The 14,246-nt window shown below is 38.6% G+C and overlaps 1 protein-coding gene and 1 pseudogene across 2 annotated transcripts; both read left to right on the top strand.

The window, feature by feature from the left end:
- The first annotated feature begins 703 nt into the window (after positions 1 to 703).
- On the top strand, positions 704 to 3,200 carry LOC147512083 (uncharacterized). The gene is made up of 2 exons (XM_086603657.1): positions 704 to 2,483; positions 2,575 to 3,200. The coding sequence occupies exon 1, from the start codon at positions 821 to 823 to the stop codon at positions 1,991 to 1,993; it is 1,173 nt and encodes a 390-aa protein (XP_086459783.1). The 5' UTR covers positions 704 to 820; the 3' UTR covers positions 1,994 to 2,483; positions 2,575 to 3,200.
- Positions 3,201 to 3,980: 780 nt separating this feature from the next.
- Positions 3,981 to 5,680, top strand: LOC147512082 (nucleotide pyrophosphatase/phosphodiesterase 1 pseudogene; annotated as a pseudogene). The gene has a single exon (XR_015219598.1). The product of XR_015219598.1 is annotated as a nucleotide pyrophosphatase/phosphodiesterase 1 pseudogene (transcript).
- Positions 5,681 to 14,246: the final 8,566 nt, after the last annotated feature.

Here is a 14,246-nt window from a genome sequence, read left to right as displayed (position 1 = left end):
TTTAATTTACATGCATAATTATTACATGTATAATTACACATCAATAATTCCATGCAAAATTCTATTGCATAATTACTACATGCAAATTATTACATGTATAATTTTTTCTTGAATCAATAATTCCTAGATGGAAATTATTACATGCATATTTACTACATTCATAATTGACGTTTAATTTAGATTTACCTTATTCTTATTAAATGTATTATCATCCATCATTTTTTTCACTTTGTTCTAAAAATGGGGTTGGGCATATTCTTGAATGGGGTCATAATGCATTACATTTTTTTCATCATTTAAAAATGGGGTTTATTCTATTAGTGTTTAGTGTTAGGGTTTAAAAGGTTTAAGGGTTTATGGTTTTATGGTGGAAGAAGAGAATAGAAAAGGGTGAAAAAGGTTCAACAAAGTCAAATTCACTTTGGTTTAGGGTTTGCCCAACACAAAACAACTTTTGGGACCAATGGCACATTTGTAATAAGTGTTTTAGTTTTTGGGGTCTGCCCAACACAATATGGGGTTCGGCAGTAACAAGTACCTTTTTTAATTTTTAGTGTTATCCGATTGGGTCGGTCAGGTTCGGATATTAAATTTCGGATTTAATGTGTTTGGATTCGAAACTATTCGGATTCGGATATAGCCAACCCGAACCCGACCCGATCCCTGCCCTAATATCCACTGTTTGTCCTTCTTTTCAGTTTTTCACACCATTTATTTTCCCTAAAAGAAGTGGCCGTTTTTTTTTGTGAACTCGACCTTGACGGGCGACCTCAATCTCTCTGTAAGTTCCTACAAATTGTTTTATTTATTTTTTTGGACAATGCCCCATCAAATTGTTTACAGAATTTCATTACTCAATAGATTCCAAACTGTTCAAAATTCAAGAATCAGCGCCGCATCCCAAATTCATGATTATTTACTTATTCAAAACCAGCCTCTACTCGTTAGATTCATCTCTACTCAAAGTTCCATAATCTCAAACCCAGATTTCACAGTAAACTACCTTATAAACTCATGTGGGTTAACCCCAGAATCAGCTCTTAAAGCTTCCAAAAAATTTGTTCTCAAGGAATCAACAACGACTAAACCTGACTCAGTTCTGTCCCTCTTCAAGTCCCATGGTTTCACTGATGCCCACATCTCAAAAATCATTGCAACCCACCCTCCATATCTCCTATCCTCTCCTCATAAAACGTTAAGACCCAAGCTTGAATATTTCAAAAGCATTGGCATTGCGGGAACCAATCTTAGTGAAATCGTATCTAAGCACAACGATTTATTTATGGCAAGCGTAGAGAAGTCCATCATCCCTACCATCAACTTCCTTAAAAGCTTTGCCACAACAGACAGTGACGTCGCCATCATTCTTAACCGTTTAAAGTGGCCCAGAGGTGTACAACAACGAATGGGGCCAAACATAGCAATGCTACTAGCTCATGGTATGCCCAAATCCAACATCTCCAAATTGATGATTTATAATCCTCGAACTCTATGTGTTGATCCCAACAAGATTAGTGAAGTCGTGTTAGAACTCGAGAAAATGGGTTTTAGTCCTACAAGTACGGTGTTCATTAGTGGATTCATTGTGCTTTCTGGGATAAAAAAGCCTATTTGGGATGCGAAAATGGAAGTTTATAAGAGTTTTGGCTGGTCAGAAGATGAGGTTCTCGCTGTGTTCAACAAGCAACCCTTCATTATGGGTGCTTCGTTGAAGAAGATTAGCACAGCACTGGATTTCTTTATGAATAATTTGAATTGGAGCCGTGATGATATTTCCAAATATGCAACTGTTTTATTACTAAGCATGGAAAAGAGAATTGTTCCTAGAAGCTTTGTTCTTCAAATTCTTCTTTCAAAGGGCTTAATAAGAAAGAATAGCGTGGGTAGAGCATTAAAACTAGTCGAAAATGCATTCTTGGAGAGGTTTGTCATCAGATATCAAAATGAGGTGCCAGAACTTTTGAAATTGTACCAAAGTAAAGTAAGTACTTGAAGAATTTGTTGTTGGGCGTGAGGATGGATGAGAGTGAGTAATTCTAGAATGCATTTTTTTTAAGTTAATGAAAGATGCACGAATTTCCATTCGACTTTAGTTAAATACCTACGCACATGATTCTATGACTATGACACTGATTTTTCGAACCTTTTTAAGGGAAGAGTACTTGAACCGACTTCTTAAAGGTGTTTCTTATCTCGTTTGAATTGTATTATGCTCGGTGACTACATGTATCGCGAAAACTAGTGGTGGAAGAGAATTGGTATAATGGCATGATCAGACATCAGCGACTTACTTTGTCTTGGGGAAATGGAGCTGCGGGGAATCTTCACACAAGAGACCGCCAATATTGGGAGGTGGAAGAATTTGGTTGACGATCGGGTACCATTTGACAATAAAAAGAGGGAATAGTGAATATGAGGGCAATGGAAGTGGAACACGAAGGGTTTCTCTTATGTGAAGTCTTTTTTATCCGAGAATAGTGGAGGTAACCTAATGGTTAATGCTACACACATCACATTGCCTTACAAGACTGTAGGGAACGCACCAATAAGGCTATATTTTTTTTTCCCTATCAGGTATGTTCTTGGTGAGAATTGATATGGCGATAGCTTGCAGATTAGGGGATGGAGCATACCAAACAGATGTGTATTGTGTGGACAGGAGGAAGAAACAATCTACCTCTTTGCAAGATGTGCATTTGTCGAGCAGGTTCTTTGCAAGATGTGCGTTTGTTATGACAATCTACCTCAAGGCATGTCATAACACTGTCAACTAGCTCTGTGAAACTGGTTTGTGAATGTAATCGTTATGGTGTGTGTGTTGGATCAATTTGAAGTTGCATAATGAGGATATTAACAAAACTTGCCCATAACTTGGAGAAGATATTCATGGCGATTAAGGCTTGCGTATGACATGGAATGTACACTGGACAAAAGAGGAGTTCACTTGCAGGAGCTGATTTTTTGGTCAAAAGAGGTGGTCGATTTGCTTCACAGCTGGTATAGTGACGATACAATATTGTGGGCTATATCTCCTGCACTTAGTTGCTGATGCCCTCCTGGCAATGTACTCAGTTTGAACTTTGAACATCTTCCTCAATTTAATAGTTGTAATCTTGTAACAATCACCACTATCATTTGTTTCACACCGGCCAAATACATTCCTTTTATGATAAAAAAGGTGGCGTTGGATTTTTTTTTTCCGGAATTGAGTTTCCTTCAGTAGTTTATGCTTTTAAAGTTATCGTTCTTCCTTTCTTTTGTCAGCTTGTGGGCACTCTTGGTTGTGCATCCATCATTCCATCCTTAGTCTGACCAATCTTCTCATTATTGGGCATAGGTGCCACTAAGGTACTCATACGGAATAAAGATATTCGATATCCGATTCACAGTCCTACTAAATGCAGTTAACAGCATGGATCAAAATATCGCAGATATATCTAATATATTGTCGATATATATTGGTATTTTGGTATACCGATATCGATATTTTTGACATATATCTACCGAATATAGAATTCTTTTTTTCTCAATATATATCGGAGTTTCCAATATAAAACTTTATATCGCCAATATAATCGATATATCTGATATTTATGATATATATCGATTGACTTTTTTACTATTTTTTAATATAAATCTGATATTTTCAATATATTTTCGATATTATATTTTTGATATATTTGATATTTTTGATATTTTAAATAGTTTGGACTATTCACAAAAAAAATGGATATATCCAATATATATCGGTTTTTGAGTATATATCGGTTTTTGGATACACCGATATATTTATTGATATCGATATTTTGGGCATTGGTTAACAGGCTTGTAGCAATAGCCCTATTCTAGTACAAAAATATACAATATACAAGAGAAAAGTGAAAAATGTGGAAAATGAGTAATATAGAAGGACAATGATTGATGAAAACATTCATATAGAACGAATAAAGAGCAAGAAAAAATTGGTGTTCGTTGGTTCTTGTTAGGCTTATACCCACTGTCTCCATTCACTTTTTTTTATCCTTTTCATATATATCCCAAACGGTTCTTTTCCCCTTCATTTCTCGTGGTTCTTGTTAGGCGTCTTAGGCTTATACCCACTTGGAGATCCGGCTGCTACCAACTATTGAGAGGAACATTATTTTAATGTTTCTTCTTCTCTATTAAAGGGTCGAAAATTTGCCCTTAAGCTATCAAAGCAGTCATGGCAAGAACATCTGTAAAATCCTTCGCTTCACTAAGTGAACTTCTATTTGTTCTCATAGGTATCTCCTTAGCGGCAGCACCAATTGTTTTTGGTTCCTATTCTGTCGAAAATGTTGCTCGTCCACTCGTCAAGCTTAAGCGACCAGTTGTAATATTGATATCCTCAGATGGGTTTCGATTCGGGTACCAATTCAAGACACCCACACCCAATATCCACCGATTGATCAGAAATGGAACTGAAGCTGAGACCGGTTTGATCCCAGTTTTCCCTACTTTAACATTCCCAAACCATTATGCCATTGTCACCGGTCTTTATCCAGATTACCATGGCATAATTGCCAACTGGTTTACCGACCCAAATAGCGGCGAGACTTTCACTACACGAAGTCATGAACCACATTGGTGGTTAGGCGAACCACTGTGGCAAACTGTGGTCAAGAATGGATTGAGTGCAGCTACCTACTTCTGGCCCGGTTCTGAGGTAAAGAAAGGATCATGGAACTGTCCTCCAAAATTTTGTCCTCCTTATAATGCTTCTGTTCCATTTGAGGAGCGCGTCGATACTGTATTAGGATATTTTGATCTTCCTAGTAACGAGATTCCTTCGTTTATAAACGTATATTTTGAGGATCCAGACAGTCAGGGTCACCGTGTTGGACCTGATGATCCGCATATCACTGAAGCAGTAGCTAATATTGATAGAATTATTGGGAAGTTGATAGCAGGGCTCGAAAAGAGAGGAGTGTTCGATGATGTTACTATCATTATGGTTGGTGATCATGGCATGGCTGGTACATGTGACGGAAAGTCCCTCTATCTTGAAGATTTGGTTCCATGGGTCCAAATTCCGGAGTCGTGGGTTCAGTCTTATTATCCATTGCTCGCAATTCGACCTCCTGCTGGCGTCTCTCCACCTGAAGTTGTAAAGAATATGACAGAAGGACTAAACTCAAGCACTGTTCGAAACGGAAAGAATTTGAAAATGTTTCTCAAGGAGGACTTCCCTGCTAGACTTCACTATTCTGCCAATTACCGCATATCTCCAATCATAGGACTGCTCGATGAAGGGTTTATGGTGGAGCAGAGGAATTTGAACCAGAGAACTTGCGCGGGAGCTCATGGTTATGATAATGCTTACTTCTCTATGAGGACTATCTTTATTGGCCATGGACCTCAGTTTGCAAGGGGCCGGAAGGTTCCCTCTTTTGAGAATGTTCAGATCTACAATATGGTTACCTCTGTTCTGAATATACAGGGTGCTTCAAACAATGGCACGGCTTCGTTTGCAAACTCTGTTCTCTTGCCAAATGGGTATGATAATGAAGGTTCTGTTGTGGTCTAGTTGAAGTGCTGTAGTGGAAGATCTGTTCTTGTATAATATCAGCTGGATATTTTTCTCATTAACATGTATCACCTGCTTCACTTTGTTAAGGCATTTCCTCGTGTTATAGTAGATGCATTTTCTGAACCTAAACTGAGGGTTTCTTGTCAAACGAACATTCCTCATTTCATTATCTTCATGATTCATGCACAACTTAGAAACGAAGCTGCTTTATGACCCAAAGTACTGGACACTGGTAAAATTCCACTAAGCAGCGTGGTCATGAACCTCATTGGTGTGAACCCCTATATAGTAAACTGTGGTCAAGCATGTATTGAATGCTGCTACCTACTCTTGGCCCGGTTATGAGGTAAAGAAACGATCATGGATTTGTCCTCCAAAATCTTGTCCGTGTTACAACTTACAATCGTAAATTAAAGTTCCATATGAAGAGGGCTTGGATACTGTTTAGAAAACTTTGAGTTGAGGATCTTCCTGGTAAACGTAAATTTTCAGGGTCCAGAGGGTCACCGTGCTGGACCAAATCTTACCGAGACCATTTGTAGCAGTACCTAGCAACGTTTCAAAGCACGGGGTGAAGCATTTAACCAGCTCATGACGCGACGCGTAAGCCTCAAGGAGTAAGCCGCCCCCAACCGTGTGACATTTTCTTAATTCTAAAAATTTCCTATTATGTAAGTGAACAAACAAAAATCAATAAAGTGAAGGCATCAATGTATACAACAATTTATTCATAAACTCGAGATTTATTTAGAGCTTCATAACAATTATACTCCATTTTGCAAGACAAAAGGGAATACATAGATAGATTGATTAAAGAAAATTTACAAGTTAAAGTATTTACAAAATGTTATGGATGGGTTAGTTTGGTACATCAATATATACGTACTATTTAAACTTTTTTTTTTTTTTAATCAGTTAGAGGTTAGGCAGGCCTCGACCTGCACTATTTCAATATCTGTAGTATACAACTCCATTAGCATCATCAGCTAATATTTCACTTAGGAGCTTAGGGTAAGGTCCTATACTATAGATAATTGTTTGATCACTCATATTACATGACTTGGCAAGGAAGTCAGCTGCTCGATTCGTTTCTCTGAATATATGACTTGTCTCTACCTTTCCGGAACTTTGACATCCTTTTCGATGGCGCACACAAATTTCTCTGAGAACCAAGGACTAGTTTCGCTCCATTGATGATGTGACCCTCGGTGAATGCGGATTTATCTCAATTCGGTCTATGCCTATCATCTCTTTGCTCTTAGTCCTTCCGAATGCCTAGTAGTTCACGGAATAGAATGGACCTCTTGTTAGAGCTCCCATTATATGTCATCAGAACGTTACCATCCTTGTCTCTGATCAGTCCTCCATATCCTGTGCTTTGTGGTTGCATTGTACCATCAAGGTTGAGCATTGTGGTTAAAGGCTTCTGCCATTGACATTGAGTCACAGTTTGTTGAGTCCATCCAAGTTGCAAACCCAAGCAGTCCAACATTCTTCTTGTTTCGTTTGTTTCAGTAACACTCTTGAGAACTTGTTGTAGGTAGAGTTTCATTTTTTTCATCACATCACCAGCTACCTGATTAGCTTGGTGTTTCTTTCCTCTGAATCTGTGGCTATTTCTCTCATTCCAAATGTTGTATATTGTTGCACATGTCATAGCTCTAATGATCTCTGCTCCTGTTGAGTTTGTTCTTGTCTCTCTCATAATGTAGTACCACTCTTGATTTGATTCCATCACCATTGGATTGAGGGCAAGCTTTCTTTTGATTTCATCCCATATTACTTTAGTGTATGCGCAATCAAAGAATAGGTGGTGAGAGTTCTCCCTTTCCTGCATGCATAGGCAACATTGTGAATGGTGAAGAATATTTTTCTTTATAAGCCTATCGAGTGGAGAGGGCTGCCACTAAAACAGTTGCCATGCTATAAAGGAGTGCTTTGGGATTTGTAAGTTTCCCCCAAACAAGTCGATACCACTTAACTTTTTCTCTGATTTTCTTGAGTGTCATGTATGCAGATTTTGTAGAGAATTGTCCTGTAGGAGTTTCTGTCCACACTATGAAGTCTTGTTCCAGCATGTCCTGTATCTCTGTACCCAAAATAGCATTCTTGAGCTCTCCATTTGGAAGATCATGTACTCTACTATTCCATTGCCTATCACTGATCAGTTCGGACACTTTTGCTTCATCAAGCAATTGTAGCAACCTCTTAGCTTCTGGATTCATTAACAATAGCTACTTTGAACACCAAGGTTGGTGCCAAAGGCTTGTAGTCTCACCATTTACTATCACATACTTAATGAACTTGACAGCTTCTTTCCTGTGCTTGAGAATTGATCTCCACACCCAAGAACAATCTGAAGGAATTTTCATTGTCCAGAACTCTTTGCCTCTCACCTGGTACTCCCACATCCACTTGACCCACAGAGTTTCATCTTTACTTGCAATCTTATAAATCAGACCACAATATGCTGCCACATTCCACACTTTAGGATCCACTATATTCAGTCCTCCTTCACTCTTACTGTATCTTATAGTACTATGGCTTGCTTTGTGTATCTTTTTCTCCATAGAAGGACCAGCCCACAGGAACCTATTAGTAATCTTGGACACCTTGTCCATGACCCCCATAGGCAAGATGAATGTCTTTGCCCAGTAGTTATGAAATGATGTTAGTACTGAGTGTATCAGTTGTAGCCTTCCTGCAAGAGTCAAGAAAATGTTCTTCCAGTTTGAAATTCTTGTTGTAATCATCTCTACTAATGGCAAACAATCTTGTACACCTAACCTAGATGCTGTTAAAGGTAACCCCAGATACTTGATTGGGGGAGTGACTAGCTTCACACCCAAGATTCCTGCCAAAGTAGTACTTGAAGAGGGGCTTATACTACCAGTGAGAAGGGTAGTTTTACTTATATTGAGCTTGAGTCCCCGTGGAGCAGAGAAGGACTCGAGGGTCTCCTTCACTCCATATATAGAAGTAGCTTCGCCTTTGCAAAAAAGCATCACATCGTCTGCAAAACATAGATGAACTAGCTGTAGCCTCTTACATCTTGAGTGGTACTCAATGGCTTTCCTGTCCACTGCTTGTTTCAGTAGTCCACCTAACATCTCCATGATGAGTACAAAAAGATAGGGAGATAGAGGATCTCCCTGTCTAAGCCCTTTCCTACCTCTAAAGTAACCTTGAGGTATGCCATTAACCAATATAGAGAAACTTGGCGTAGTGTAGCACATCCTGATCCAGTCCACAAATACCCTTGGAAATATAAATCTTAGCAGAATAGTTTCCATTGCATCCCAATCCACCGAGTCGTACGCTTTCTGAATGTCTATCTTAATAGTACACCTAGCGGCTCCATGTACCCTATTGTACCCTCTTAGAAGTTCATGCGCAAGCAACAAGTTATCCTGAATCGATCTTCCAGAAACAAAGGCTGACTGGTTCAAATCTGTAAGTTTAGGCATGATTGACTTCATCCTATTACTTAAAACTTTTGAGATACATTTATAGACCACATTGCAGCATGCAATTGGTCTAAACTCATCCACTCTAGCTGGTTTATTCTTTTTGGAATCATGCACAAAAAGTAGAATTAACTCCTCCATGAATCACCTTGTTGATGAATCTTTGATTTAACGGCACTTGTGAATTCCTCCCCACTATAGACCAAGTTTTCTTAAAAAGAATACATTAAACCCATGGTCACGGTGATTTACTATCTTGCATTAAGAACAAGGCTTCTTGTATCTCTCTCTCGGTGACTTGCTCTACGGTTTCTCTGTTTGCTTCACTATCTATGACATTTCTCACTTCCGGTTCCTCTAACTCTCGGTTTGTTCTCCTTGTACTTCACTGGTGCCTCCAAGTAATGTCTGATAGTAATCAACTAGTGCTTGGCCTACCTCCTTTTGTCCTTGGTACCTGTTACCCTGTAGGTCCTCTGGAGCCCAGATGAAATTCCTATTTTTCTTTTCTTTGATGGCATTATGGAAATAGGCATTGCATTTATCTCCTTGCAGCATATCGTCACATTCTAGTCTCTGCTTATAGTCTTCATGTTCCATTTCCAGTAGTAAACATAGCCTTGATCGTGCATCCCTCTCTTTGTTACACAGAAGGTTATTAAAAGGCACACCTTGTAACTGTTTTTGGATTTCCTGTAAATCCACTCTTGCAGTGTCTACCCTCTTCTGTAAGTCAGACAGATGATGTCTTGCCCAACTCCTCAGCTTAGCCTTTACAATCTTCAGCTTTTGTGTAAGGACATAGAGCCTATCCCCATATATCTCCAAGTCCCAACATAGTTGCCTTTGTTGCCATGAAATCGGGTGTAATGCCCGATGGTTGCTAAACCTAAAAGGATAGAAACCTTTTTCCTTTTCATACAAACTCAATACCATTGGAGTATGATCTGAGACACCTAGAGTATGAAACTCCACTACAGAATTTGGAAACTCTGTAAGCCATTGATAATTGACCAGCGTTCTATCTATTTTTGACCACTTCCTACTCACATCAGCATAATTAGTCCAAGTGAAAAAACTTCCAGTAGATTCAAGTCATCAAGGTTAGCTTGAGAAATAAAACGTGCAAAAGGAGCTATTTCCCTAGGGTATACAGGTTCACCACCAATCCTTTCATGTGAATACAAAACATTATTAAAATCCCCAATAAGAATCCATGGAGAGTTAATGGAGGTACTCATAAGCTGCAGGTCTTCCCATAGTTTCAATCTCTCCTTTTTGCTATTACTAGCATACACAATAGTAAATATAAAATTTACACTATTATGCAAAAGAGCAACCCTACAGTGTATATATTGTGCTCCTTCTTGTAGCTTATATACGGTAACCTTTGTGTCATCCCATAGAAGCCATATTCTACCACTCACATCACTTGAATAGTTCTGAATGCATTGCCATGAAGGCCAACACACTCTCCTTATTGCCTCACTATTACATTGTCTTACTTTTGTCTCCAGCAATCCTTGCAAACACACTTTACTTTTATCACTAAACTTCCTTATTTCCTTAGCTTTAGAAGCTTGATTCATCCCCCTCACATTCTAGACACTCAGACTTACCTCCATGTATTTGGGGATTTTTTCTTTCTACCTTTGGACCTGTTCTTGTCCTTACCTCTCTTCTCTGTAGTTGGTGATGTCACTTCATCTGTAGCCCTTCTCTGGGCTCTAGTCTTGGATTTTGTTGATCGTTGTTGCGCTGAGCTCTCAGAGCTAGTAACTCCAACTTCTACTCCACTTACAACCCTCGGTTGCAAAGTGTTTGTCCTTAACATCTCATCTATTTCATGATCAGAAAATAAGTCATCTTCCTTTTCTAATATGTCATCTTCTAGCTCATCATTACTATCACCTAGAGCTGCAAATTGATTCCTCTCCTCAAGGCATTTTCTGGTCATGCTCTCACTTACCCTTTCATTGTTGTCCCATACTCTATCCTCCATTGCATTTGCGTTGCTACTATTCTGATTCCTAGGATTGCTTGGAGCAGCACTCTGTTGTCCTTGTTGTTGTTCAATTATTTCTTCTTGCCTAGGTGATAGGAACCGAGTGTGGACTCCTTGAGCTTGTATCCTAGTTACTCCTTGCACGCCTCGACTTTCGTGGTTAAGGTTTGAACCATCGGACTATCACTTGTTGCTCTCATTGGAGTAACATCGGGTTCCATAGCATGGTTCCTTGTCGGTAATGTTGTTTCACTCCTTGTGGCTCTCTCTCAGAAGCTTCTCGCTACTACCGGGTCTGCTCCACTTCCTTCCGCCTTTGCTTCTATTGTTTTACGCTCCACTTCCTTCTCTTTGTTATATTTTGTTCAATGCAACATCATCGCATCTCGTGCATTAATGTCCTTGTTTGGGCATTTCGGTTCTTTGTGACCAAGCTTGTTGCAAATCCCGCGCATATAGTTGGGAGCCACATGTACTCAACAATAACTTCAAAGAACTATTCCTCTACCCATTCTCGGTCTTATTGTATCACGGATATTTAGTACCCACCCGCACTTCCACACATATCTTTGCATAATCAAGTCTTAAGTTTTTGACTCGCCTCATCCCAAAGAATGAGGTTTCCCTATTCTACTTCCAACAAAGCTCATGCCTGCTTTGGTCCATAGTCGTTTTGGAACATTCCACGCCTTTACCCAAATAGGAAGGGTAGTCATACTTTTCTCGTGTTTCTAAGTCTTACGTCCATGGTCTAACCATAAAAACTCTACCCCAAGAAAAAAGAGGCCCTTTTTCTAGAACCATTTGCCTATCTTCATCATCATTAAACTTGAAATAGAACAACTCACGATCCGTAGCAATATCATAATGTGCTTTGGTTTTCCAAGATCTCTCTAGGACATTTTTAACCACTGGAAAAGGTAGACGCTTGTCCACAAAGAAACCCACTAAGTGCTCTCTCCACTTTTCACAACCCTCTTCAAGGATGTCTTCTGGTACATCAATCACATCTAGATCCATGTCTGTTTCGATCCAGTCTAGTTGACCACTGGAAAAATTTGTGGTTGTGTTTGAGAACAGCGAACTCCAAGTTTTATCTTGAGCTGAGGAGCCACCTTCTAATCCTAGTGGTTGAGAAGCCATGTTTAATCCTACTCTTGCTAGATTTGAAACTAAAAGTTTGAAAGTGGACCTCAATTTCGCTAGAAGAAGAGAATCATGTCAAAGTTTAGAGTTTCGCATGTAGGGAGTAGGTGCTCTTCACAAAGTTATAAAGGATTAAGCTTGACTCGCTATGGTAATCCAGTAGTTAGAATCACTCTTAACCCAAAAGAACAAGATGAAGAACAAGGAGAAACTTGCTAAAAGAGGTAAAGAAGGATGAAGGAAACAGATAAGGTTGTGTTCTCACCTTTTGAAACTTACCAGAAAAAGGAGGGAACCTGTAGTTTTGTTGACCCACTCCTTTCTTTAGTCGCACACAAAATCGCCTTGCCACGTCATGTTGGGCTTGTTACTTGGTAACATGTTTTCGTTGCGCAATGCCCTTCTATACATGATTGGGTCATATCTGAGGTACTAGCCTCCTGTTGTTTGATTACGCATGTATGTTTTGCAAAAATTGGTATTTTGTGACGCTTTTACTATTACTAGATGAGGGCACGTGCTACCACGTTATTGTTAGCTCGTATTTAGTGTCTATGTAAATGTGTAATATCATAACTGGTATTAAATATGAAGTGTAATACATGCATGTGTAATATGTTTGGATGCCTATATTTTTTTGGGCCGAAAATTTACTGTTTGTCAATCCTATTCAATACTTTAAAATTATTATTGTGTAATAGATATTAAATTTGTCGCTCTTGTAAGAGATATTAAATTTGACACTATTCTTCTCAATTTCATCGTTAATTGACCGCTCATAATATTACATCGCACGTGATTGAAAAGCTAGCATTGAGAGTGACTGGCTTTTAGTACCTTTAAAATTTTGGAAAGCCATTTCTATAGACGTTTCTATTATGTTAAAAAACAGCTTTATAATATACATTTTTTCCCAAAAAATACTGGTACTTTTATTCTATCGTCCATCGTCCAAAATAATTGACTGGTAAAAAGGCTGTGTAATTGTGTTTTCCCAGTCCAAATCATACAATTATGGTCCTATTACTGCCGGACCCCAATTTGTGTTGGGCGGACTCCTACAAAAAAAAAACGATTATTACAAAATGTCTTTATTGGTTTTGAAAATCATAAAAAAAATATTATTACAAGTATGTAGATTTATCGGTCTCCAAAAAATTAAATTGAAACCCCAAACTTAAACAACAAACCGGGGTCGGTCGTTTTGGACTATGTCCCAAACGACTTTGTGTATAATTGTTTGGGACGTGAAGTCAAACGACCATTACACCCGGTCAAGAGCCCAAAAAATAAAACTTTATATTTTTTCAAAATTCAAATCCCAAACGACATGGCCACAACCGCCACATCGTTTTGGACTAAGTCCAAACGGTGTAGCCATATCGTTGGAGACTTAGTCCAAACGGTGTGGCCATTTTTTTCTAAGTCCAAATTCCAAATGATATGGCCACATCATTTTGGACTCAGTCCAAACGGTGTGGCCATGTCGTTTGTTATTTGAACTTTGAAAAAAAAATTAAAGTTCTATTTTTTAGGCTCTTGACAGGTTGTTTGGACTACGTTCCAAACGGTGTGGCTAAATCGTTTAGGGCTTAGTCCAAACGACCTGGCCGGATCGTTTGGACTAAGTCTTAAACGGTGTGGCAAAGTGGTTTGGGACTTAGTCTAAACGACTTAGCCGGATCGTTTAAGTTTGGGGTTTCGAATTCAATTTTTTGGAAACCAATGACATACTTGTAATAATGTTTTTTTTTTAGATTTTTTGAAACCAATAACACACTTATAATAATCGTTTTTTTTTTTTGAGTTTGCCAAACACAAATTGGGATCCGGCTGTAACAAATTACCTACAATTATAATATAATAAAATTTGTAACTTAACAGTAACAATGATTGAGTATGGTATGTACAGATTAAGAAATTGGACTTGTCCAGGTAATAACGTTGACCAAAATAAAACAGTAACATCTTTATTACAAAGCGGCATATATATGGCCAACTTCATCTCCACATTGATGATTTGAAAAACAATTGACATAGTCTCACATAATAAATAAAGAGCTGGTCTTCAGTGCGC

This window comes from Coptis chinensis, chromosome 3 (genome assembly GCF_015680905.1).
Source record: "Coptis chinensis isolate HL-2020 chromosome 3, ASM1568090v1, whole genome shotgun sequence".
Lineage (NCBI taxonomy): Eukaryota > Viridiplantae > Streptophyta > Magnoliopsida > Ranunculales > Ranunculaceae > Coptis > Coptis chinensis.
This window is presented reverse-complemented; position numbering and strand designations above follow the sequence as displayed.

What these genes read in the sequence shown, in the direction of transcription:
- LOC147512083 (XM_086603657.1), top strand. Translation starts at nt 821, where the DNA reads ATGCCCCATCAAATTGTTTACAGAATTTCATTACTCAATAGATTCCAA.